The 27504-nt window shown below is 48.1% G+C and overlaps 2 protein-coding genes across 2 annotated transcripts in view; both read right to left on the reverse strand.

Moving 5' to 3' along the window:
- Window positions 1–3333, reverse strand: part of LOC131211774 (cysteine-rich motor neuron 1 protein-like) — an 87164-nt gene extending 83831 nt beyond the window's left edge. Inside the window, exon 1 of the mRNA XM_058205384.1 lies at window positions 3179–3333. Within this exon, the coding sequence (XP_058061367.1) occupies window positions 3179–3266 (88 nt within the window). The 5' untranslated portion in view covers window positions 3267–3333. The remainder of the gene's footprint in view (window positions 1–3178) is intronic.
- A 1159-nt stretch (window positions 3334–4492) lies between these two features.
- The window catches only part of LOC131215159 (cysteine-rich motor neuron 1 protein), a 38001-nt gene continuing 14989 nt past the window's right edge, over window positions 4493–27504 (reverse strand). The window contains exons 3-6 of the mRNA XM_058209545.1: window positions 25378–25550; window positions 25194–25278; window positions 23944–23990; window positions 4493–4510 (exon numbers count right to left, since the gene is read on the reverse strand). Of these exons, the coding sequence (XP_058065528.1) occupies window positions 4493–4510; window positions 23944–23990; window positions 25194–25278; window positions 25378–25550 (323 nt within the window). The remainder of the gene's footprint in view (window positions 4511–23943; window positions 23991–25193; window positions 25279–25377; window positions 25551–27504) is intronic.

Raw genomic sequence — 27504 nt, forward strand, 5'->3', positions numbered from 1 at the left:
TTTGCTTTCCATCCTCCGGTGCCATTTCGAATTTCGCCATCAACGGTGGCAGCACTGTTTGTCTCAAGCTGAATGGCAGGAGATAAGCCAAGCCACGGTTGAGCATTAACCCTTCGGTGTGCAGTGTCTTCGAGTTGCCGATAATTTTAAGGTTAAGTTATTCAGTAGCTTGTAATGGGAAAACAATCTAGTCTAACTTTGCAGGATTCATATTTAACTTTTCGATTAAATTCGGTGGTTGAATCTAACGTACAGTACGTCAACAAATAAATAGAGGATTATAATGCTTTAGAGATTCTTCGTAGAAACTTAAACACGAAAACTATGTTGCTCGGTTCCCCCAATAATGCTGTCGCATTGCCATGTACCGAACCCTGTGCCAGCCACTTTGCAAGCTACGGCTAATCATCGGCGAGCGCGGCTATAACGAACCAACGATCGCCGATGTCTTCGAAAAAAAGGAGGCAAACCGATCAACCACTCAATAGCACGATAAAAATCGTTAAAGCTCTCCCGACATCGGCATCCTCACCCTGTCGGTGGGGGCGACCGGCACAAGCGATCGCTCGCACAGGGAAAGTATTGTAGCAGCCCTCTCTCTTGGTCGCTTCTCGGCCCGTTTCCGCGCTTCACTCTGCATTAGTCACTCGCCGTATTACCTTAATGCCTCGGCACTTTGGCAGCAGCAACCGCGACCGGAGCTGCGATCAACTGATCGTGCCAACAATCGCGCTTGCGCTTGTGAGCATTGCGGTTGCATAACCTAGATCATAACGCTTCGCTCGGGCGGCCCTTTTTTTCGGTCGAGGCGGGCAGCAGCAGGGTGTAATTTTCCCATTCACCGATCGGAATCGGAATGATCGCGCACGAGCCTGCGAAACGAGCACGCGGTCGCTGGTCGCTTTGTACTTTGTCCGACAAAACCGACGACCGCCGACGACTGGCTGCCGCCAATTGGCAGCATAATCGTGGTGGCGATGGCGGAAGAACGCGCGGGTTTCAGGCCGACCGGGGAGTGAGCACCGTGGCTCCCAATCTTGATCGATCGAGCCCTCCGGTAGGTTCTACGGCGGAAAGAGACGGAAGAGCACTGGCTGATGGGCCTAGCGTGATTGGTCGTGGGGAAGCCATTAGCAGTGAAGGGTTTGCGGGACCGGGAGCAAAGCGCAGCCGTAACGATTATTGGGCCGTCCGCCCGGTTGGTGGTTGGATAGTTTTGGAGGGTGCTTTTTTGTGCCCTCACCGCGTACATGTTACACTTTTCATTAAAGTTATACTCTGGCATAATTGTTAGCAAAATTTATACATGTTTTCAACTGAGGAATATAGTGAAACTGTAAACATACTGCAAACATTAATCATTTAATGTTTTTAAAGTTCATGAACTGCAAGTGAAAACATGATGTGTTATGTTTCATAAACTCAAAGCAATAGTTGGTTGGGAGTCTTTTGATGTGATGCAAAAAAATCGTTGAAAACAGCAAGTGTTGATACAGATGTAGACATGCACAAAGAAAACATCGATCAATAAACACTCGAGGGAGCTAACTAAATCAGCAATATCTTTCTCGGAACACCTACGAGATTACAGCCCTCGTTCGAGACGGTGCACCGTCGGATGCATAACCTCGGCCGGGCTCGCTAAGGCCGTGATCTTACACGGCACAGCAGAGCTGTGGCCCTGCACTGCCGCTGGCACCGACTCTGATGCCGCGGTCCGTTTGATGTGCCCGGTGTCCTCGACCGGCCGCCGGACCCGATCAGTAACAGCATCAGGGCAGCCACAGCAGGAAACATTTGCCCTTTATCGCTCCAGCCAACCAGCCAGCCAGCCAGCCAGCCAGTGACTGCATCTCTCTCTCAAGGGCACCGCAAACTGCACACGTGTCCGGCTGAAACCGTTGATGCGAAGTAGGCAAAGAAAATCAACCTCCAGTGCGGTCGGTACGGTTGGGTCGGGATCGCCCCCGGGAAGGGTGAGAAAAGCGTTCGGTCACTGGCGAGCAGACCAGCGGAGAGATCTACGAGATCTACGGCGTGACGAAGGTCAATTCCCGGAAGAGCTTCTTAGCGACAAACCCCCCCAGTTCTGATGAACGAGAGTGAGTCGCGCGGCACTGGGGCCACCGCAAAAGGACGGCCCGGCTGGTGGCCTTCCGGAGTAAGTACACAGTCACGGCTAATCTAATCAAACATTATTGATTGCCCGTGACACCGTAGGTCCGGAAAGCACACCAAGTGACGAGGTAAATTAGGCTAGCGAGCCTTGAAGCGAAGAGGTAACAACGCCAGCCACGCCGAATCGTATCTCGTTTAATGCTACGCAAGATACGCAAGCACGCACGCACGGTGTGGCGCCCTCCAGACCGACCCCAGTAGTGGGCGGTCGAAAATCGTGACAAACATCACCTTCACGCAGCATAAGGCAAGCATAACGACAACGAAGCTCGGTTCTCTCCGCAACTGCGTGCGGGACCAGGGCCGGTGGCAAGAACCTTACGAAGGCTATCTTATCGAGCGTCGGTGGCAATCTGATAGGCCAGCGTAGACGTTGTAGAAAACTGGCAGAGCCTCGTCAAGGTTGTGGCGTTATTGTTGGGAACCAATTTTGGAGTGGACCAGTCGCGAAAGGAAAGGTCCAATAACGTGCCATTCGCAATATCTTGTTAAAGTTCAAAAAAAAAAACAAATAAAGCTCAATGCTGAATATGTTGAAATCGACAAAATAAAAAGAAGGCACAGGAAATCCGATACAAAATGTAAATCGAACGCAAACAAGAAAGTAACCAACAAGTAAACACAATTAAAAAACAAAATTCAAACCCGATGCCGACACGGTTTGTTTGCTCAATGCTTGGCTGTTTATGCATAAATCGATTTAACGCCAAAGCCGGTGGGTCAGTGAGAAAGTGCAGTTTGTAGCGCAAGAAAGAAAGAAAGCGAAACTAAACGAAACATGGCGACTAAAACGAAAATGCGAAACATCAATAAGCGCTGAAGAAGTGAACAAAAAAACGCCAGAAAGACTTCCTCGGCGGCCTCGGCGGCAGAAACGTGATCGAAATTGAAATTGAATCTTTCACCCGCGGCACACGCGGCCAAAGTCTGGGCCCGCCGCGGTGACACGGCGTGTTAAGTGAATAATTTTACATGAACTTTGTGCCATCGATTTGCTCACCTGTTACGACGTCCTCCACTGCGGTGCAGCCGGCGAGCACTAGCAGCATCAGCGGCAGACACCAGATCTTTCGACTCCGGGACGCCATTGCACAGGGAAATCGAAGACGGTTCGGCCAAGTGGCAGACAAAGTGCAGAAAGGACGCTCAGCTGAGCTCACTCCGACCGTGCCTGTTTCCGGATTCCGCAGAACCCCTTGGGCGCCCCCTTTCTTACAATCACTTTCTGCGGGGTGGACCCCTTTTCCGCACTATCACTTCTTCCAATTTGAAACTTCCTCACTCTTTCTCTCTCGCGTTTTATCTCTTCCCAGACCCGCACACACAGGACACCAGCACACACAGCCACCGAAGCTGAGAGAGAGAGAGAGAGAGATGGCGCGCACACTGAACGGAATCAATTTATCTTCACCTTGATTTGCTCTTCTGCGACGTCGGATGCTTCCTTTTCTAATTTTCCCCCGAGCCGGATGCCGGTTGACGACACTTTGCTCTCTACTTTTTCTTCGCCGGCGGCGGCCTCACCGGAAGCCTGCGCTTCTTTGCTTGCTTGCTTTTGCTGTACTCAACACTCAAGGCACGCTTTAGTGAAGGAATTTTCTTCTACTACCATTCGCTTCGTTTGTTTCGTTTTCTTTGCTTTATCTAGTTTGCGTTCTCTACTCCATCTCGGGTTGCATCGTTTCTTTTACTTTTCCAGATTTTTTCCCGGGTTCGCTTCGCACTGCTTATGTAACTTTTACCGAGTGCTGAAACTAATATCGGCCACGGAAATGCTACGGGTTGATAGTTTTACTTGTCTTTACGCTTCCGTCACTTGCCTTGTCGTCTGGCCCTGGGATTGGAAGCCACCGAGGAAGTGTCGGACAGCGGGGAGTGGCGCAAATGTTTGCGATCGAATTTTCGATTTATTGCTATTTCGTCGGCGGGCGAAGATCAAGTTCCAGCGGCGGCGGCGGCAACGTTTGACGTTTGACTCAATCAAACGCGGGAAGTGGCGGCCCAACTTCCGCAGATCGGTATCGCCGCACGCAATTCGTTCCGGCGGAATTTGCACTCCGCGCAATGCTTTTGATGCTTTCGGAGCTCACCCTCAACACCAAACTCACACGTACACACGCACCACAATGGGGCCAGCAGGTGGGGGAGTGTATGCACAGAAAATGCGGCCACCTTCACGCGCATTTAAGCATAAATAACACACGGCGCGCCGCCTGTTCTACTCTAGTTGTTTGTGAATGCGTTGCCTGCTTTGTCGTTATTATCAATTTCTTATATTGTGCTCCGTGGCTTGCTTGGTTGGTTGGTGGCTGCTTTAGTACAAATCAAAGTGCTGTAAAGGAGAAAGAGAAAAGGACGTGTTAGACAGCAGACGAGAGTTACGTAAATCATTCCCATCTGATAATCCGTGTGAAAAAGGTTCGCTAACAACGCGAAAATGAAATTACCCAGAACGGATGGGCAGAATTCCCAAATGAATGCTAATGTAAATCGGAAACGGGTATCAATTAGAGGCGCGCCACTGCTTTCGGACGGAATCCCCTCCCATTCCAGACAATGATTAAAAAGGATGAACGACTCGCCGCCTCGCTTCCAAACGGAAGGAAGGATACGGAATTAAAAATCATTTCCCTGGGCTGCGTCCAATCGGGGAAAAACGCTTCTCCACACGCCCTCCTGATAATGGTTCCCACAGAAAATTTCCACCAGAAAAGCCTTAATTGCTCCGAACCGGAGAGTTTAAAAATTAAACGGATCCAGAAACGGGGTGCATGTGTTTGTGGGTAATTAATCATCCTGACGTGGCATTTCCCGTCGGACAAGGACAGCGGTGCAAAGGGAAAGGGCGTGCTTCACGGAGGTCCAACAACTCAGAGTCCCCGACGGAAAAAAACCGGCACAAATCTGTGAAATCCTTCGTACCACACGTGTCCTTCCTCAGTGTGGTGCTGAGCCCAGCTCACCGAACGCAACGAGCGGAGGAAGCGATTAAGGAAGTGTCAGATAAGAAATGTGACATTTTAATTTCCCTAAGTGACTGCCAAAGTGCACAAATCTTGAGCGGGGGCGAATCGGGTGTCACACCTCCAGTCACCCGCTGATCGCATACCCTCATTACTGTAAAACTGTTGGTAAATGGTCAACCTGATTGTGTGTGTGGGGTTGGACCGTTCGTTCGAGGTTGTGACAGCGACATCAATGTTTCTTTACGTTCAACAACATTTGGAAGTAGAAACATTAAATAGCAACACTGTGGATCAGACTGTAAACGATTAAAGTAAGTTAAACCAACGTTTGAAGAAGTGTAATAAAACAAATAGAAACAAAAAATAGCACAAACTTGACTTTTGGAAGCAGCAAACAGAACAATCCAAACTATCACAAAGATATGAAACATATGGAAAATGTGAAAAAACATCTACAAATTCTACATTTGGGACCAACAGTCCCGTTCCAACCATTATTGCAATCATCGAATTAAGAAGCGATCTTTGCGAAAATAGTACCAACAACACTGTAACAATGGGTGTGGCGCATTTAAAAAAATGACCCAAATCTAGGAAAACGCTGGTATCTAATTTCGCCAAAACACATCCGTTGTCGCAACCGAGAAGGAATGCTTGGCTGTGATGGTTCCGCGACGACGGAAAAGAATCATTTGGCGCGCTCGGGTGGGACACCGCTCAGGCTCCCGGCGGCCCCACGCCGGTTCCCGTGATGTGCTCACGGAAAGTGTCACGCCAGTTGCGTAAACGAAAACATCGAGCGGCAGCGACGCGCTGTCTGCCGGTTGCGCCTCCGTAAGGGCTGCTGCATCTCTCGCTCGCTATTCCCTCTATTAGCTGCTATCTCACTCTGTGAGGCGTCCCGTTTCACCCGGTAAATGGGACGGCTGTTTAAGCCGGTCGACCGACCGGCGAGGTTAAAGGAACCATTTTTTCGCTATCTTCCTGTCCCTCATGATAAACGAGACAAGATGATTGCAACGACCGACTCGGAGGAGGAAAATCTACTAATGAGCCACACTCGCTATCGTCTGCGGCGAAGAGCTTGGTCGCTAAACTGCGAAAACGGTTCGCAGCAAGGAAAAGGCTCCAGCACCGGCTCCAGAGACCTCACGCCGATCGACCGGATGATCACACAAAATCGCAAACAAACGCGACGCGCGAAACGTGGATGTGTTTGTTGCTGGTCGCCCATTGCTGATCGGGGTCGCGCGATGCTCGCGATCCGACGCGGCCGGACGAGATATTAAAATTAAAATTTATGGCTTTTAAATTAGCGAATGTTATAATGTGAATGTTTTATGAACTCAAAGCCCCGCCACGGAGTGCCGTGGCGGTGCGTAGGACTCGCTGGCGACGGTCGTCGCCAGATTTGCGCGCACTTCAGCAACAAACCGCGACTCGGGACCGCACAAACCAAAGAGAGTCCGCGACCAGACGGGGGCTACCGGAACACATGCCACTAACGCCGCCGACTGTCGCGCGATCCGAATTGGGGACTCCCGGATGCCGTGATTAAGCTGTTTCGCGCGGGTTCGCCGCGTTTGATGGTCCCTAGCGGCAGTTTTTATGCATATGCTAGTGGCCCCAAGAAACCGGCATTGAACATGCGGAACGGAAACACATAAAATACGGAAACTTCGGGCACACTCCGCTAATGATGCCCCACTAATGATAGCCCAGCGGACACCCAGGGGCATACGCGAATGGGTCGGCGAAACTAAAATCCATTAGATTAAAATCAAAGCTCAACCCGGAATCAGAATATCGTTGGGTAAAATCAAAATAAGCTTCAAATGGGTAAAAGGTGTTGGAATTGATAAAAACACGAAAACAGCACGCCAAAAAGAAAATCAATGGGGAAAGAGACAAATTGCAAAACGAAAAAATCGTCCACAAAAGGCAGTAGAACACAAGGAAAGCAAAAAGGATAAAACTCGAGCCGATGTAGTTTGCCCAAAAATTGGAAAAAAATTATAAAAAGGTTGCAAATGAGAACTGAAGTAGTTGAGAGAGAACTAAGGCAACTGATCACCACGGCCCCGTGCCGGACACACCAACCGTGAAATCGTCTCACTAATTAGTGTTGATCGTTTCGCTTGTCAAACACGGCATTAGAACGCGCGAAGGTTTCGAATTACACGTCACCGATCGACCTGACCCTCCCAGGGGTACTTCCGCTAATGTTAACACCTTCGTTTAGTCGTTCTCTCTCTTTTCCCCAACCGATGGGAAGTGGATCATGTCGTGCTACATGATTCCCGGTGACTGGTTGGCCTTAGCGCAGCGCGATCGGCGACAGCGACTGGGCAAGATCTATCGGTATGATCGTAAATCAGCCTAAATTTTACTGATCCACGCACGCCACGTAGCGCAGGTCCCTGTCAAGGTCGACCCGTGTGTCGATGGCTCCGCGCGGATTCCTTTTGCATTTTTTTTATACTAAACTTCAAACAACGAACCCATCACATGCGGACATTTATTACCGGATCGCGAACTGTACTGGTTACAGTTTCACGCTACAAAAATCGTCCCGTATCGCAGTGTGAAAGACAAGCTCGTCTCGAAGCTGCCACCGAACCTTGCGCATGATCGCGGTGGCCTCAATAAATGCCTCACTCAATGACAAATCCATCATAAAAGTTTCTTGCGCGGCGCTTGGGAACCGAAACACCTTGTGAGTGTGGCGTGCGTTGTGAGATTATGTTTCAGACCATCTTTTTTTACTCAGATGTTATGGCCTTTCTTTTGTGGAATTTTCGATCCTAGCCAGTGCGCCCGACAGTGTCAGTTCATCGATTAAACAGGATAGATTTTTATTGCTCTAGTACATGCTAAATGCGATCAATCTGAACCCAGGAGAACAAAGCTCAATTTTCTGTTCGGAAAACGCATTTCGTCACGATGTGAAAGAGATGAGCTCCAAACATCGTGATATTTATATGGTTCTTGTGATTCATCATAACCGTAATAATACCTTCAAACTTGTTTATTCCACTCAAACATTCACGCTCGTGTGAACAAGTTCGTTCACGAACGATTATGAATTGCGTTATCTTATCGGCTTTCTACTGATCTGATGTCTACTCGAGCTGATGCGCTTATTCTGCTCTGCCTGATGGCGGAGTCACCCGGAGAGAACAAGTGAACAAACATCTAAGCATATTAAACTTAAAGTATGCTTCAGTCTTCAAGACACCCGAGCGAGTGATGCCTAGCTTTGAAACATAGGCTAACATTTGAAGTAATTTTACAAAAACTAGGATTTTCAGACTTAAGAAGGACTTTAATGCTAAGGGCCAATGTGATGAAAATCTCACATCATTATCGCAAATTGATTAGTACTGTCTATGCCACCAACACGAGATGTGTTTGACACAGCACAGCAACCCCTGATCACGATTAACACCGTTCGCAAGGCTCGGAATCTCAGAACCCTGCGCCTGCCGCAACAGCTCCCCGCTTGTCTACAAAACAGGAAAAGGTTCTAAAGAGCACGCTGAGTGACCGGGCGCCGTTGAAGGCGTCGAAAGTCGGCCATCCGTGGCCTCATCTCCCGCAAGATGCCGATGCCGTCGACGGTTGAAGTTGTCCCAGAAAAGATGCCCGAAAATATCAACAACCCGCGCGCGCCTCGGTGGAGCCTTCGATTTTGGGCTTATCGCGCGTGCATCGCACGCACCCTCGCGGCCACTCGCACACAGGCGCACTCCCAACGTGTGCACGCGCCTCCGAATCAAACACACACAGGCAGAGCGAAAGAGAAGCGGAACAACGCCGCGGCGCCCAAGATCGTCGCAGCAGCCAGCGAAGATGTACAGATTCGCCCCACGCGAGCCCCACCAGAAAAATTACACTCACCAAATTCATCACACTTCACGCACCGCGAATCACACCGGGCACCTTCACAGCATCCGCAAAAATAACAACACTTCCGACTCTGAGCCTTCGGATGGCTCGGATTGGCCCAACGCGCAGTAGCCCTTCGCACCGAATTGCCGAAATCACACCGACCAGTCAAGGATTGCCAATGCTTCACTTCGCTCGGTAATGGTGGATAAAAAAAATTCGTCGATTGATCACATCTCTAGCAGCAGAGCAACCTCTCAAATGGCACGCCAAAACACTTTCGCGTATTCGCACGCTCAAAGCTCGAGAGCTCAAACAGAACCGGCTCGCTCGACGGTTGAAACGTGTTTAAGCCGTGTGACGGGTAACGTACGGCGAGGACAACACTTTACCGGGAAATGGCTCTGAAATGGACGTCCGAATTTTTGAAAACCAACTTGCGTCTGAATTTTTCTGAATTTCTGTCACTGAATCTAACCGATTTTTGAAGCTGACTTTGCACTTTCCAACCTGACTACGAGTCTAACTTTTATCGCTCTCTCATAAACACTCGTTTGCTCCCGCTCTTTGATGGGCGACAGAGCGAGAGAGAACCACACCAGCTGTCTCACTTTTTCCCACGACTTTGCCATATTCCAATTGGATTATGGCAAAATTCTGTCACGCAACGTGATTGAAGGGGAAGTTAAGTGTAGCGCGCACGCACACCGTCATGCGCACACACGAGGGCGAGTAAGTCGCGGAACCATGCTTTGCAGGTGGTACTCTACTGTGCCATTTGGGAGGGTTCCTTTTTAGGGGTGAACAAATTGGATTACGGCGATTAGGGACGCTGAAGCTTCTTGAAATTAGATAATGTGGAGCCGGTGGTTACTCGGGTTGCTCGGTGCGATAACGTTATGGCAGTGATTTTCCAAAGCCTCCTCTTCAATTGCGCGTCAATGGACATTCCAAAGGCACTTGAGCGCTCCCAAGTGAGGGGCTCGTGATTAACACTTTAATGGGCTCGTTGCCGGGTTGGTTCGATGAGGTACCTTTTCTTTCCAAAGCAGACACCATTGAGGCACGTTTGTGTGCAGCCTTTTGTCGCCCAATCGGAATGGTAATTAGGTAACGAAATTTTGTCCATAAACCGACAAGTGCTCTCTTCATCGGATGAACTAGAAATGGCGAGTCACTAAACGGGCTCGGTTGTGCTCCCCAACTTCGCGATCGCGGCTGCTGCTGCTGTTGATGATGTCTGCAAAAAAATGGACCGCGCAAAACAGAGCTCCCAACAGGACGCGCGAATCACATGGAAGCAACGTGCGTCGCGTAGCGTGGCTAAGCCGTAAACATTGGCCGTACACGCGAAAACAAAAAAAAACTAATCGCCAAGCATTTTTCGCGCCACAAGGAGCAGCGCAAAAAAAAGTTAGGCTAAACCAGCGGCCACAGAAATTTACGCAGCAACTCTCCCGTTCGCCTCGCTCACTCTCTCTTTCCCTCGCAGGGAACGCGTCTTTCGGTTTGTCATCTTTAGGCGCAACCGAAGAGCAGCCTTTCCACTTAGCGAGTCAATAAATAGCCAAAGTGTTTCGGTTTCTCGAAACCCGCGACGGAGTAGGATTACACGGTAAGTGTGACCTTACCGCGGCACTGGGAGGTGTGGCCGGGGCGGAACGTGCGGGAGATCACCCTGTTTTATGTTTCTATTTTCTTTTCCTTTATTTTGGCTCTGTTTTGCGCACTCCATTCGTCGCCGGAGAGTCGATCGCCACAACATCCGGCCGGAGAGGTGCGTATGCAAAAAGCCGGTTTTTCCACTTCTCTCGCCACACACACAAACACACTCGCGGAGGCCCCGTTTGGGGGGCGCCGTAGTTGTCCTTTTTAACTTAATATACCGCTAAATAAGGTGACAGTGCGCGGTCAATTTCGTCGACAGCAACAGATAAAAAAAATTTGCAGCAATGGTTAAGCCGTTATGAAGATCATCTACTGTTTTCCGGTTCGTTTGTAGCATACACAAAAGGAACAGTCGAACTGTGTCATACTAGTCATTGATCGTATGCAAACCAGGAATCTCTAAATCGAGGTGATCGAGTAAGGCATTCGCGAATACCTGTAGCACTTATTCGGCACGGCACTGTACTCGGGTGAGCTCTCATTTCAAGTGTACCTTGCGGTTTCTTCGATCCTCATGTGCCTTCCACTTCCTTCACGACGTGAGCTACATCTTATTCGATCGTAACTTTGCGCTTTCGAGCATTTACACCACCGCCGCTGCCACCGTCGCTATCCGCGGTCTCCATCTCGCGGCCAAGATCACCCAAAAGCCACCGAAGACGGAATTCGCAGCGAAAAGGGATTTCGTGAACTCGTTTGTTTTGCTACCGCGATTTGTTTGGTTTGACGGCGAAACGCGCAAACGAAAATAAAGCGTGCGCTGAGAGAAAGAGAGCGATAGAGAGAGAGAGAGAGTTAGAGAGATCGAGAGAGAAACGGAGAGCGCACGCACACTCTTGCGGAACGCTGATCGCGCGGCGCGTAAAAAGGGGAAAGTGAGATCGTACGCGCAACGCAACACGAAGAAACGATCGCGAGGGTGTTTTCTACTATTCGCTTATTGATTTAGAAATATTGCATAATTTTCTAGGATTTCCAGCAATTTCGTGTTCATTTGATGTTTCGCCTATGTTTCTATCGTATGCAGGACACTTCCACACGTTGGACAAAGAATTGGTCTATTTACATTATTGTTCATGTTCTTTCATTACTTTAATGTAGATGCCTGTTTTGCTGAAGGAAACGATGTATACGAATAGATTATTACAACAGTTTATAATAGAATATTCCAAAAATATAAATAAGCAATTAACTTTCGTTTTCCTTAGTATTTGGAAAATTTAAAACATAATTACAAGCACCAGACGGTCATTGCAACGTACTAATAGATTCGTATGTAAGCCCAGGTGGACAATGATAAACAAATAAACGTTTAAATCACCCCCAGAAACCCCAGCGAAATGGGTCAAATGCTTCGACAACGAGTGTCAACATGAGAATGAGATAACTCAATAACAGGGCCCAGAAACGAACAGGTACAACGGCAGCATTTTTTTTGTATTTCCATTTTCCAAACTCCGGACCCATTTCGCTTCGCTGAATATTAAAACACCGAACACGAACCAGGCCCACCAGGATGCCGGTGGTTCTAGTTGATATTCCGTCTAGCCAGTTAATGAATAAATAGTAGGTACGTGCGGTTTTTCAGGCAAATTTAATTATTTCTTCTCCGTTGATGCCTCTAAGCTGACTGGCTCGAAGCAAAATTGGCTACCTCCGTGGCGTGGGTGCGGCTGGGGGTGGACTTAAAGGATTCCCATTTTCTTACCTTTCCATCGCCACCAGTCGCACTTGCAAGTCACGCGTTACCGTTTCTCGCATGAGAATGAAAATAAACGAAAATCTAATCCCCGATGCAAATTGCGAATCCTGCAAGGGGGGTGTGCACCAGAAACCGGCTTAATGTCGGGATGCTGAGCAGTTTTTGAAGTACTAGAAATCGCACAGAATCTTCACGCGGCTTGCGGCCGAAAATCGTGCCATTCACGAACAACAGAATCACTCGCGATGTCGACAGGAAGAAAAATTCGTCACGCATCGTTTAGATTTTTGAATTCGTTTTGGAGTTCCGTTGTTTCAATTGTTGTTTCACCCCGAAGGACCTTTAAATGAAGACGTAATTGTAATAAAATCTTTTTAATTGACATTAACCTTTTTCATTTGCATTTCTAAACACTTTAAAGATACCCATTGCTCATTCGTGGCAAGCATCACTGTACCGTTCGGTATCTTCAAGTTTCACTGTTTCTTGCGCACCTTTAACCCCGACGACGGTGCGAACGCCAAAGTTTGGCTCCAATTAATTTCGTTAATTTTATTCCAAAAACGAGTCTCCGTGCCTTCCGAACCAATTTCGGTGTTCGGTGGGAAATTAAATTTAATGTCACCTCACTTTTCTGTCACAATTTGTACGCTGCCGAAAGTTGACACTCCTGAAAGTGGCCGTGACAGACGCACGTAGGTAAAGAAGAGGAAGATAAAAAAAAGGCAGAACGTACGGAAGCGCGCGGATGCTTCCGGAGAGTCACGCCGGTGTCAACGCCGATGATGCGGAACGGAAGCGTGGCACAGTTTTTGACTGCAAAACTTCAAACTTCTTGCTTCAAACACCACCATCCATTAGCCGGGCCCGTGGAAAGTCAGAAGGAGAAGAGCAGCAAAACGATGGAACTATGCCAGAAGGAGGACGAAATAGGGGTCTCGGAAAACGTCGGGTCGGACGGTTCGGGCGAAAGATAAAAACACAGTTTCTGGTCGGTGGCGAAACTTTTATGCTTCACTTTTACCGTTCACGGGTTTTGCGGTTGGCCATACAGGACGGACGGATCTTTTTCCCAAGAATCACTCTCGCTCTCTCTCGCTCTCTCCTCCTCAGCGACGGGTGGGAAAAGTTTTTCGCTAGTCATTTCAATCCGATCCCCGACGTCCCGATCGCTACTTATGTACTTTTCTCTGCCTTCTTGGGACCATTTTGCTTTCCCGGTTTTTTGCAGCGCTTTGACTAATTTTCCGCACACCAGCAAAACCACGGAGTGTGTTTGTGGGTGACCAACATGGCGTTTTCGGAGTCAGATTGCCATAAGCAACACGAACAAAAAAGGCGTAGAAAAAAGTCTGCGCAACAAATAGCTAACCGAATCAAGTAAAAATATGAACTACTCAACGCACATGGTACCACAAAAATGAGAAGAAAAAAAACCCACACGATAAGTTTTAATTTAGCAAATGCATCGTGGCGCGCTGATGGTGCATATTTTGCAGTTTTGTGTGCAATTTTTGCAACATTCTGCACGCCCGAGAGCTGCTGTCCCGAGCACGGGCATGAGCCGTAGGGTTCCGAAGTAAGTTATGCACATTTTTATGTCCGCATGCGTTGTGGCCAGGCGATGAAATTTGACGGTCTTCCTGGTACTTGGCACCAAACGGCCAGCCGTGCGTTCGGCCCCAGCTGTACGTTATTTATATTAATTGACGCAACGGTAACCACACACCCGGGCAAAATATGTTTGCCCTATCGCTTTTGGATATTTCATTATCGTTGTTGCAAACCAGAAAAAAGATTTTAAAAAGCTGAGTCCATGATCGGCCGCACACCGCGTTAGGATAATCGAGAGCCGTGGCTGACGAAAAAAAGATGGCAACAGATACTCTCCACCGGCCGTTGTTTGTTCTTCGTTAAAAGGATGCTAATTTATGCAGCAACCCCAGTTCGCGGAAACCCTTGCGCCACGGGAAACATTATCTAAAATGGCCGCAAGCCGTTCGGCAGCGCCAACGGAGGGTGGTGAAATAAAATATGGAAATGCGTTATTGCAGCAAAAATGCAATACTCTTTGCGTTGCATAATGAGCGCAATGAATGATTCCTTCCGTTTGCCACTCCGCAATATGCTGATTTGGTGCGAAATAAGCCAAAACCGGGAGCCCGTGGTGAGGGAAATCGTGCCAAGTGAGTCATCTTGGATCTGTGCGATCTGCAAAATTGCATCCGCTGTAACTGTGTTGTGCATCAGCAACCAAACCAATGATGCCTGCGAAAGTGCTTCGAGGGACATAAAATTGCGGAACGGATAAGATGGACTCGTTTGCAGCAATGAATTATTGAGTGGAAAGTGGAGCAACGGTTGGCCCCGATTGCGAAGAACCAGGAAGCGCGACCGTGTAACGATCTGCCAAACAGGCGATCCGAAGTGTGAAGTTTTCATTTGGAAAATGTTGTTGATTGATTTTCTTGGGGCATCTTGTGAATCGGCTCTCCAGGCATCTGATGAAAATAGTGGATTATTCTGTCCATCGAAAATTAAAAGCAAGAACAAACCCAGTCGGTAACAAAATCTCAAGATCTCATTTATTGATCATCGAGAATAATTTAATTAATGGTATAAAAATTCTCATCAATGTCAAACACTATCAGCTTCAATTATGATTTAATTGACAGAATAAATTTTATTGTGATAAGCTTCGTATTAGTTTCAAAATACGAAACGACACCAAACACATGGCTGCGAGTGTGCCGAACAGGATTGTAGATTGGAGATTTCGAGGTTTTTCAAGGCGTTTCCAAAGTTTAGTGCTACAATAAACCTAATTCCAACATCCAACACTTTAAATGCCAACCCAGCCGTCCGTCATTCCGTAGCGAAACAATAAAAGTGCATTTGTATCATTTCGTGCCGACGAAAATGTTTTTCGCCTTTCTGGCATGTTCTTTTCCGCTCTTTTTTTTTGCAGAACTGTCCCGATTCTTGTCAACGCCAAACCGAGGACGACGGCGTCGTTTAGCAAGACTTGGGCATTTTTGGGCGAGAACCAGAACGCTGGTGGGCACGCCGCAGAAACAAAGCTCCAGACAGAAGCGACGGGGAGCTGGGCAAACCCGAAAAACCAGATGTTAGCTGACAAGCTTAGCCAGCGTCGCGTGAGTACCATTCGGCCGGGGAGCCGGTTCCGGTTCCCGGTTGCAACCGGTTTCGGTTTCTTCTGAAGGATGGACCTGACAACTCATCGTTCATCCCCGCTTGTCCGTTCGTTAGCTGCAAACGACTGGATCAGCTCCCAGCCCACCACAGTTTGTAGTCAGCCCCCTTCAGGCGTCCTTCGCCCGGCACGGACCAGCCGCAGCATAATGACACAATCCTTTGGCGAAAACGAACTGTCGGTCCACCGAAAATGTCGCCGAAACCCGAAATGACTGAGGCCCTGGCCACGGCCAGGGTTAGTCTCTGCCGTTCTGCTTATCGTCCGTCCATCTTGCGCGAAGAAGTGAAATAAATCCCTCCGAACAGAACCGCAAACCGGCATCAAAATCCATAAAATGGTCCGCCGGGCGTAAAGATGGCCGAGTGGAGTTTCAGTCCATTAAAGCACTTCTTCGGTGTGCTTTTCTGCGTTTTCACAGAGAAAAACCCCCGAAACGGGCCCCCTCATGATCTTGCTGCAATTCGCCACGCCATCAGCTCAGTTTCCATTTTTTCGAGCCGATTTCTAAGCACTGCCGTCTCTTTCCGCTACGAGCGTGCGCGGGTCCTTGTTTAGAGTTGATAAATGGAGGGAAAATGATTTTCCAGATATCTTTCCAGCAGTAAACGGTAACGTTCAGGATCCGTCCTCCTTCGAGTCTTTGGAAGGAGCGATATTTCTTCGCATTTTCCGTGAGGGACAGATGGCCGACCCGTCCATTGTGCTTATTGTGTCCGCAAGGTTGTTTAATGATTTTCCAAAACAGAACCAATACGACCGGAACGGCCTTAGCCCTGGCCTTCGGCATAAAGCACTCTTAGCCATCCCAAGACGACGTAAAGCGGGTCCTTTTTAAAGCGGCCAATCAAGCGGGTCACTTTTCTTCGCATCGGCCCTTTCTTCGCCCCGAAGCTTCTTCCTTTGTTAGAAGCACCACACAGAGCGAAGAAAGCAAAAAAGCTCGCTTTCAAAAAGTCCACTTGAGCACTTCCCAGCAGACCGACACAGCGGCCTAATGACTGCCGGGGGACCGAAAGCAGACCGGATCTGCCCGGCAAAAGCGACCTGACCGCCGTGAGCAAACAAAATAAAATATAAAATACTCAAAAGCCTGCCTCGGGGAGGACCACGGCGTTACGAATATGGAATCAACATCATTTCCCGGGATTGGAGCCACGACAACGGCTTCGGGTGGAGATTCTGGTGATCAATTATAGATGAGCCTAACGAACGGTGGTCGCTAGCCGGCCCACTGCTTCCACAATCAAACGGCTGTAAATTATTGATCGAATCGAAAAACCAAAACGGGACGGAAAGTGTCGGTCGGTCCCTTCCATTTAAATTTAACGATTTTTGTGTTGATTTTGGGCCCCTGGTTAGCTGATTGGAGTGGCAGGAGAATTTGGGGTAAAACAAATCCTTAAAAGCGCTGCGCCACCGTTTGCATACCTTTCGGGCGTAAACAAGGAAAATTGTCGTTAAAGGATTGACTGACTAAATTGTTAATTTGTGGTACGGTCTACGGTCTTTAGCGTGTAGAACACAATACCAAAGACCTATCCCTAAATGTAGTTCTCTGCGATAGCTCCAAAAACTGAGATTTTACCAGACTTCCCGCAGAGCGCAATCAGATAAAATGTAATAGACTAACGGTAAACACCTGCCACCTTGCCTGCTGGACTAGGCACCGCTCGCAAGGCTGGAACGACCCACCGGTCACCAACCACCAAATGGCCATTAAACGCTGAACGACGACGAACCGGTGGCGGTGGGAAAAAGTTATGCTATTGCCAAATTAAATTCACTCGCGCGTTCGACTGAGCAACATTAATGAAGTTTGCGCCCCGAACGACGACGGTACGGTAACGACCACGACGACGGCAGGCTGCACGCGTAATTGTTACGGTGAGGTTTATTGGAACCCATTTGTGTGACGTGGCGTGCGTGGTGCACGCCGTACGCCGTGAAGCAACGCAACCCGAATACAAACATTCCTGCCGCCGATGGAGGCGCCTGGTGCCCGGTGCTTAATTATCACTTTGCTTCGGTAATGTTTGGCCCGCGAAACGGCCCCCGCCTGATGGCTTGCCTCATTCCAGGACCTCCAGTGATGCCATGCTTCCCTACCAGCCATGCGCGGTTAAGTGCCGTTTCGATGGCAATCGACACATTCGCGCGGGCCCAAACGTGTGTGTTTGGTGGCCATAATTATTATGATTACCGCAAGGACATGCAAACTTCGCGGGTTTTTGACGGTGGCACGATGCCATAAAATCATCACGGCGCTGGCCCTCGTCGTCACGCGTCGCAGTGGTGCTAGTGACTGTTGTCACGATAAACATTACCGTTATCGTGCATCGATATTATTATCGGGACATCGAGTGCCATCAACATCAATCAGAGCCGACCGCCGTCAGAAGGAAGGGCTCACTGACACTCACGCCGATGGACGCTTTTCCCCTTCGTCTGTTTTCTTTCTGGGAAATTTTCCACACAAAACAAGGCTCCACTTCAAGGGCGACGCGAAGTGCCGTTGAACATTTTCACCCTATCCGGGAGATGCGGCAGCTCGAGGCCGAGGGCGCTTCATGGCCACCGTTATCCGGGTCGGTTTGTGCGGAAACGATGGCATCGCTTCGGGATGCGTTCTCCACCAGCTACGGTGCCTTCTTTTTAAGGGCCTCGTCTTGCCGCGAAGCATCGAGGTAAATGGTGATCGATTTCTGACGAACGGCACGAGCCCGGTCGTCCCATCAATCGTTCGACGCGTCTAATGACTTCCGTTCGGTTGGAGGCAAGACATGCCACGTGGGAGCCTCGAGTTAGACCCAGTGCGCCCACTGGGCACAGTTAATGAAATATATTTTACCGTTCAACGGAAAATGGGCCGATAAAAGCGTAACCGCAACACACAACCGTTATACGCAAAATCATTTTCTCATTAAGCAACTTTGTGCTGTTTCTGCGAAACTGTGAGTGGGTTGCTGTTGATGGGTTAAAATGTGCCATTGCTGATAGGGCGTTAGTCGAAAACAGCTTCAAAGCTTCTCGGCCAACGGGAGCCAACATGCTTAATGCCTTGTGCATACTGGAGCCCTACTTCAATATGCATAATGAAATTAAGTTTAATAAATTATTAACCGAGGACGATGAGTTGTGCCTTAATGTAAAGACTAACCTCAGTTCGTTTGCTGCTAAACTAAGCTGTTATGCACTTAAAGTCTATTGCTTGCGGAAAATGCGGAAAATAATAACCAATAAAGCTATCTGAAGAATGACACAATGCAATAATGGCGACAACGCCACCAGTTGCTCCACTCGATGTTGCTTTTTAAGCTTTATTCCCTTTACCAACTATTAAAACAGCTTTATCTTATGATGCTCCGGTGGGATTGATCGGATGGAAAGATGCGAATCATTACAAAAATAGTAGAGAAAAGCTGTCCGCCTCACAGTAACAGCCACTAAGGGCTTCAACAGTACGTTCCGAGAGATAGCAAGAGCTCCAAATAGAGAGTTAGGGAGATAGAAAAAGGGTTTGAAACAAAAGTTTTCCCTTCAGTGGCCGTGGTCGGTGATCTCTGGGGCGAGTGACAGTTTTTCTTGGAAGCATACTTCTTTGCGGCGGGCAAAACTTTGCACCGCGCATCCTTCCTTCTGCTCACGAAATCAAGAAACCCGGAGCAGTCTGCAGATGGCAACTCATTACAAAACTTAATCCGGGACCGAGGTGGCTCGAACCTCGCCGCGTGCAGCAACATTTGAAGATGATTAGCTTTTTCTTCCGCTCCGACTTTTCTTCCGGAGGGCCCTTCCCGAGACTCGCTACCGTTTTAAGTCGCCTCTTCGCTCCAGAGCTACATTAAATGCATTCCTTCAAAGGATGCCACAGGCGGCTACTGGGCTGGAACCAGCAGTAGCAGCAGTAGCAGCAGCAGCAGTTTCTTCCCCGAAGGTCTCCGACCGAGGGCTGGCAGATAGTGAAGATGAAAGTGTGTTTTGACGTGGGAAGTGAACCTGTCTGGGTATCTGATGTTTTGCCGCTTGGCTTTTGGGTGAAATGACAAGCTAATTTGGGCGAAGGAGTAATTCCCGAGCGGCATCTGTAAGACGATGCCGGCACGAGCTTTCGACGGAATGTTGGCGTCGTTCTGCGACTTGAAAGTTAAGAAGAAACGTTTCCAGTTTCAAAGCATAGCTTCGGAACACCAGAGCTGCAGAGTTTCGATGAGGTTACGAAAATAAATCATTGGGTCTTTAAACTTTGAACAATTTCAGCAATCATAATAGTGCGCCATTATGTAACAATAAAATTGCTAAAAGTTTCGCTGTAATGAAATTTAATTTTAAATGCTGTAAAAATAATTTCGAAACTCCTGGATTGCATACTTTCAGACGGTCCATGGAGAAGCACTCTATCTACCCTAACTTTTATTGCAACTTTACTTATTCCTTTATATACAATAATGCAAATGCAAATGAGTCAAAGCCCGCCAATTTATGATTTCGAGTGATTAAGTGATTACTTGATATGCTGCTATTTTAAGCAAATCCAACTTTACTTTTTTAGCTTGAATAAGTTGAATTGAAGATGAAAGCTTGCGCAAAAGGCACCGGTGTGGCACGATCATTAAGAACCTGTCCCTCCGGGGGCTACATAATGGTATCACGATCCGCGCAGATATCATCCCAAGCAATGGGCTCATTAAATTATTGAATAAAGCAATTATTCTTCTCCGTCGGCCGCCGGACAGCGAACGCTAATGGCTAATTGCTTTGGGAGATGTACGACTGAAAGCATTTTCCCCAAATCCATCCCCAAAAACTGAAGCCCGCTCAACTCTCCGATGGCCTGCGATGGCCTGCAGCGATAGCCGCCCACCCGGACTAATGATCTACTCCGTTCGACTCCCCAGATAAACAACGTCACCGGCGACGACGGCGACGACGACGACGACGACGACGGTCGTCCTCTTCTACCAATGGCCAGTGGCGATAACACACGCACCGAACTTCAAATTAAATCCCTTGATTGGCCCCCGAGTGCTCGGAGGGATTTGGCAATGAAGCTCAAACTCATCTTTGCTAAGCTTCAACGAAGTGGGACTAACTCCCGGCCAGGAGCCAGGATGATGACGCTTGGGCTCGAGCGACTTCGCTTCGATCGCTAGTCCCCGAACGTCACCAGACGAGTCACCAACCGACATCTTGAGATAACGACGATTACCGACCGAACCCCCTCCGGGTGCGGAGTCGAAAAAACCATAAATCTTCCCCATAATCGATCAGATCTCGCTTAATCGATGGTCGCCGTGGCCTTTTCCGGTGCTCGGCTGTGTAGACAGTGTAGAGCGCACTCCGGGGAACTTCTTGGCAAAGTTCCTACCCACACACCCGCTGCTGCAGCTGCCGACCGGAGGATGGTGGAGCGTAATCTTTCAACTTATTTCAATTTTCCTAACCTCAAGCCGTGCACACTTCAGCGCACGGAGCGAGTTAGTCCAGCCCAAGACGGTGCGCCCAGTGTCCGGAGTAACCAACCCACCGGTACCAGCCAGCACGAAATTAATCTCGATAGTGAATTGATGGGGGGGCTACCTCTCGACGACGACGACGACGGCCAAGGAAAGGACTAACCTCCAGTGAAAGTGGACTTCGTAACGATGATGATGCTGGCACTTGTCTTCGTGGACCGCGCACCGAGTGCTCTCAAAATCCGGACCGAAAGCGTGGCCGAGCGTAAGGAATTTACTTTACTACTACACTTCCCTGCCACGCCGCCACGAAAAATGTCTTCCATAAATTTCGCTTTCCCCCCCTCATTCTTCATTCGACCGGGCCGGTGGCTTCACGTTGTTGTCCATTGTTGGGCACCCACCATGAGGGACCCCACCATCGTACATCCGGTTGACTGACGACGGGGACACGTGTCCTCTGAAGGTTGGACTCTAAGAAAACGTACCTTCACTTCTTGTGGAGATCCAGTCCAGAGTTTGGAACCGAGCGGCGCTCTAGAAGAACTTTTATTATTAAAACCGTGGGCTGAGCTCTAGTAGTTCAACTATGTGACTCGCTCGGTTCCACAGCTTCGATTTTTAACACCGGACAGCTGCGGAGCTGCTGAAACTCATGGAACTTTGCGGAGCGCTAGTGCGGCATGCCTAAGGAGCAGCGGCTCCTAATGGAGCCGGCCGTCTTTGCCAGTCTCGGTACGTTCACGAGGTCTGGCCACTTGCGCTCGGCTCGCTCACGTCTTGATGAACTATGAAGAACTTTGATCGCTGGTGGCCAGCCCGAGGACGGTGTTTTGATTTTATCAAATACTTCCCGCACCGCGATCCCGACCCGAAGTGTGTGGCCCTTTCGGGGTGTAGAATGTTGAACCAAAAGTAAAAGCAACATTTTCCTTATTCTTTCTCCTTTTCCTTGCTCAACTGAAATTGAGCCAATGAAAGCAATCTGCAGACCACCAGTGTGTACCCACGGGCCGATTGGCACCCTGCAACTCTCGGGTGTAAGTAATAGCCTCTGGCGGGGGCTACAATGAAGAGGAGAGTTTTATGTTATGCCGTAGCACTTGTGCTGCTGCCGTTCAACGAATTCCTGCACTTTTTGGCGTTGACTAGCAGTGCGAGCGCAGTGGACCAAGTACGATGCAAAATCTGATCGCCGGTCGCCGGTGGTTCTCGGGAGGTAGCCACGCTGAAGTGCAATTGGAAATGTTGCAGTGGTATGGTCTCCGACGGTCTGGCTCTGGGGCTCACCAAGCCAAGGAGAATATTAATGAATTTTGGCTTCTTTCATCGCTTAGCACTGATGACAGGGGCCGGGGGAGAAAGTGAAAACGAAGAAAGTAAATTGTTTGGCCGGCCAAGCTTTCGCCGACAATCGTTTCGACCGTTCCCCGGAAATTGCACTTCCATCAGTAGCCTCATCGTTCTGGTCGGGATCGGGTATGGCTCTGGGCCGCCCATTTGTTTCGAAAGTATTCGAAAAACATCGTCGAATAGCTTATTTAAGTTTAACAGTTTTCCTATTTCAATTGCAGCTCAAATAAAGATTTTGTAAAATATCAGCTTAGGAATATTTTTACGCTAAGCTACAGTGTATTTCATTAAAGATGCATTTTTTCATTTGGTTATAAAAAAGCGGCTGCATTTTGATAAAATGTTTGCCACGATTGGTTTGGCAGTAGCTCATTCGGTCGACCTATTTTTGAGTACTTTTCCGTTTGTATCTTGTTCTATTTCGTCAACAGCAACTTGAATTTGGTCCTTAAGGTTGTCAATAGCTGCTGGTATGTTGGCATACTATAAATATTGATTGTGGCTGTCACTGTATGGCAAGTACGGCCGTCCTGTTCAAACCAAACGCCGTCCAAGTTTTCAGCATCAATTTCGCCGAAGAACCAATCGGCCAAAATCCGTACCAAACAGTCACTCGTCGTGGGTGCATTGACTTCTCTTGCACGATTTGTGGGTTTTCCGAACCACAATACTGCGTGTTAACATACGATTTGGCGACCTACCACTTTGGAAATAATTTTTTCATATTTCCTAATTTCAATTCGATTTAACAATTGAAAAATATTCTGCCGTTTTTTTATAATCAAATGAAATCGTGCATCGTTGAATGAAACACCCCGTACATGTTTATGCTAATGGAATTTAATCTGAATAAACTAAACTAAATTACACACGGTTATGCAAGTTTTCGAGAGTAACAAGTGTTTATTTATGCCAATAAAACACCTGACCTAGCTTAATAGTTTTTTGACAAATGACCTCCGTTTACTTCTGAAACCATCGTGACCACTTTGATGATGACCAAAGTGATGGTCCATCGATACAAGCCTTACTTCGTTAGGGCAAACCGACCCGTCCCTTTGCCAACGGCACAACCCAACGATGCTACGGTATGCGGAGGCACGAATACCGAGTAATTTGAGTACCGGTACACTGCTGTGCTGTGATCGATGGCTTACAAAGTGCCGGAAGCTGAGGTGTGTTTACTATCTGGACGGTAAAAGTGTTTTTACAGCCCCGATACTCGTCACCGTTCCTTGGTTCCGAATCGACGCTCTCAATGATCTACTCCAGTACGCTTAAATTACCATGCACTCCGGGGCTCGTAGAACACGCAGGACTAAATTGTTTGATAAACTCTCTCTTTCTCTCACACACACTTCGGCCATCCATATCCGGTTCGGGGAAAAGGTACATTAAACGCACTATCGATACCCATGAAAATAGAAGCTTCAACGAAAATCATTATCTTTGCCGTCATCGCCCTTTAATGGCACTCAGCTTCTCTCTCTCTCTAGAGAGGACGATCATTTCACTTACCTGGAAAAGCTTTTTTCTCCTCCTGCCCCGGTGGGTGATGACAGATTCTGGAAAATCGAAGAGAAAAAACGGATGAGGAAAACGTTGAAAAGTGTGTACCAGGCTGGGCGGTGCTGGGGCCACTGGCCGGAGCGAATGAAGTGTAACAAAATGCATTAAACACTTGCTCTCCAGTGTTTAATGAAGTTGCAAAACACTAACAAACGGTTTGGTTTGCTGGCTCAGCTCATTGTGAGGCACCGCGAGAGCTTATCGTGAGCGTTTCGGATGAGTGAACTTTTGATGGGGCTTTCGCTGTGTGTTGATTATCTGCAACGGCTTGATGCCGGAAATCCGCTTGTGGCTCTGCACGGAGTTCCGGCAAAGTGCCACCGGAGCGTGGCTAATGGTTGGCACAATTTCACAATGAGTATTGAGGCGATTAATGGTGTTCTAAAACAATTTGCCGATTGCCAAGTCGCCAAAAGTCCATGGCAGAAAGTCCCAAACATCCTTTTCAGAGCTTAATTGGTACCATGAAACTGGTGAGCTTAGCTTCTCATTTCCGCTTCATCAAAACGGTTTTTAACAATCTTAAACACCTTTTTAAAGGAGAAAATGCTGACGAAAAAACAAACAAATTAGTTCATCCACGCAAAACATTGTCCGCAGCGTAACAATTATGTCTACTTTTCAACATGCTGCAGTGAAATCTGTTCAAAGCATCGTCCTCTGTGATGACCGTCGTGTCGTGTAGCTCGTCCTACTGGTTGCTACCTGTGGCCACGGTCACTGACCACGAAATCGTTTTATTATCTCGTTACACAGGCCCGGCAGCATCCACGATGGTGCCGTCCGATGTATCCGAAGAACCTTCGGGGCACAGAACACCCACCTGGGAATAAGTGAAGCTAGTTCGCTTTTAATTAAACGCTGGCCTTTGGTCGTAAAAGCGTTTGTGGCCTGCGACCGCTGCGCGGTGGGTGTCTCCGGAGGTTGTTTTATGTTTTTTCCCATAACTAGGGATGTGTTTTTTTGGATATTTTGATTGCCTTTCTTTTTCTTAATTGGTCAGCCAATGATGTCTTCCCATTTGCCTAAAGCACAGTTAGTCGCCACGAAGAAAACTAAACTCTCGTGCGAATTTAAAAACAGTATTTGAATCAGTTTCATAATCATCTCTTACTTTCTTGTTCAGTTTTTGAGCACTTTTCGAACAGAATTCTTCTGTATTCAGAATGTATTCTTCTACAGAGCAGGAGAAAACTTACCAAAGCTAATCCTCGGTGGTGCCGTGTAGTCTTCGTCGAACTCTAGCTCCGTTTTCACTAGATTCTCTATATTGAGCTGACACTCCTGGGAACCGCATAAAAAGATGAAAAGAAAACAACAGTTTGCAAGACTCACAACGCCCGGACCCGGAAACAAAAGCAAGAACCGAGAATGGCGGCTTACCTCCATGTTTTTGAAATCCCACTTGCTGATCGCTTTACTCCGGCACAGCCGTATCCGGTCCCAGCATTTGCACTTCCGGTTGACAATCTCGCAGCCCGGTTCGATCAGCACCGTATCCGGACAATTGGCCCCTCCCGGTCGATCGGCGCCCTCACTGGTGCTCTGTGGAACGTCTGTGGAAACGGAAGGCACATGAAAATCAGAAACGAGAGCATTTTCCTAAAAGTAAAAATACGAAACACGGACAGAATGAATAATATCGACTGCGCTCACTGTTGGTTCCGGCACCGGAACTGCTTTTTCAACATAATTGGGCCCCAAAGGTGTTTGTCGGCACCTTACTGTCTCACTTTGTCTTCTGTGTTTCGATCCTCGATGAGCAGTGAATTTTAAGACAAAATGAAAATTGGCCCAAGCATTGACGGTGGAATTTAAGTTTCTCGTAAAACTTTGTTCGCCTGAAGCGCTCTATAGTGTCGAAGACCGATCGTCCGACCGAAGGCGAGAAATGCATTTCGAGCACATTATGCAAATAGCAAAAAGGACAATGTGCGCGCTCGACTTAAGGATAAACAGACGACGGCTTGATTTTATCGAATATTTATTGTGGAACTCCAGCGTCCATATTTAATTTAGATTCCGCTTTGTTTATTTAAGCCCCATAAAAACCGGTAACTCAATAAAACCCCCAAAAGGCAAGTCATTGATTGGTCCCAGCGACGTCAATTAGGAGGGTTCTACATTCCGCCAGCGAATTCCGCCGCCCGATTGGATTGATTGATATTTTGCGACAACGACGTCTAGCATACTTTGTGCCGTTGTCCTGAACGCAGACAAATCAAGACGACGCGCCTCGCGCACCAACAAACACACATACTCGCAGTTTTTTTCATGTCCTTCTACGTGCCTAGCACGGAACGCACGTCAGTCCGCGCCGAAGACGGTAAATAGTACATCGAGCAGGGGACAAATATTTTTCAAACCTCTGTTCAAATAAACCACTTTTTCCAATTTTCCTTTCCCATATCTTAGGGCCGTCGTGGCACGCAAAAAAAATCACAAAACAAAAAGGATCATCCAATTTGATCGAGAGACTCCCGCCGCTCCGGGCTTTGGGTACGTTTGGCAATTTCTATTTGACAAATAAACGAACGACGGGAACCCCGAAGCCAAACACTTCGATCGAAGCCCAGATTGTCTCCGCAAACAGGCGGTACCGGTGCCCTTTTCCGTTCGGGTCCGACCGGCAGAGAGTTCCGTAGGCGCTACTTCCCTAGGGTCACTACTGGAAGCCTGGGCAAAGAGCGTCACAGAGTCCTGCCTCGACTGGGCACCCTGCTAAATGCCACCAAGTGGCGTGTTTGTACGCCTGGGAATTGGGCTTTCTTTTCAAATTGGTTGGAAAGGTTGGAAGACAGAAAGAGAAAGAGAGAGAGAGAGAGGGAGCGATAACATCCTCAAGCTTTTCTGTAATGAAAAGGAAACTTCATCTCTGTCTCTCGGAATCGAATCTCCACCAGCGATCCATCATAGGTTCGAGTTCGTCCATCCATCCTGCACAAAAAAGGTACGCAAAAATGCCAAACCCAACAACCAAATTTGACAAACGAGGAGTTTCTTGGAAATTTGTGTCGTCTTCTAGGGTGAAGCCAGCGGGATAATGGGAAGTGGGAAAACGTCCTCCGGCGCCCTTGGCGGTCCATTTTGGAAGATAAAAAAAAGAAAAGCAAACTGCCAAAGTACACGCACAATCCAAACAACATCTAGCCCAAATGGTACCAATTGGCTGCGTAGGCAGCCGTTCCCCGTGATTTTATGCGGAGAGTTAGCTTCGCAGGAAGAATGCAAAGATGGATAGGAAAGGACGGGCCTTCGGAAAGACCTCGAAAGACTCCCGGGCGCCGAGAAGCCACAGGGTTAAAACGGTTTCGATCTAATGCAAATTTATTGTCCCCTTTTTCACTTCACCTCTTTTGCGTTCCTTGTGAGGTTAGGATTTTTTCCTGAGCGGCTTTCATCCTTTTGACCGGATTGCCTTTCGGGTTACGGATCGTTTGCTATCCATTGCTGTTCATGCTTTTTTTCCGTCAGCCCAAACTCACCTGCACCGGATCGAGCCTTGTGCAC

This window comes from Anopheles bellator, chromosome 1, assembly GCF_943735745.2.
Source record: "Anopheles bellator chromosome 1, idAnoBellAS_SP24_06.2, whole genome shotgun sequence".
NCBI classification, from domain to species: domain Eukaryota; kingdom Metazoa; phylum Arthropoda; class Insecta; order Diptera; family Culicidae; genus Anopheles; species Anopheles bellator.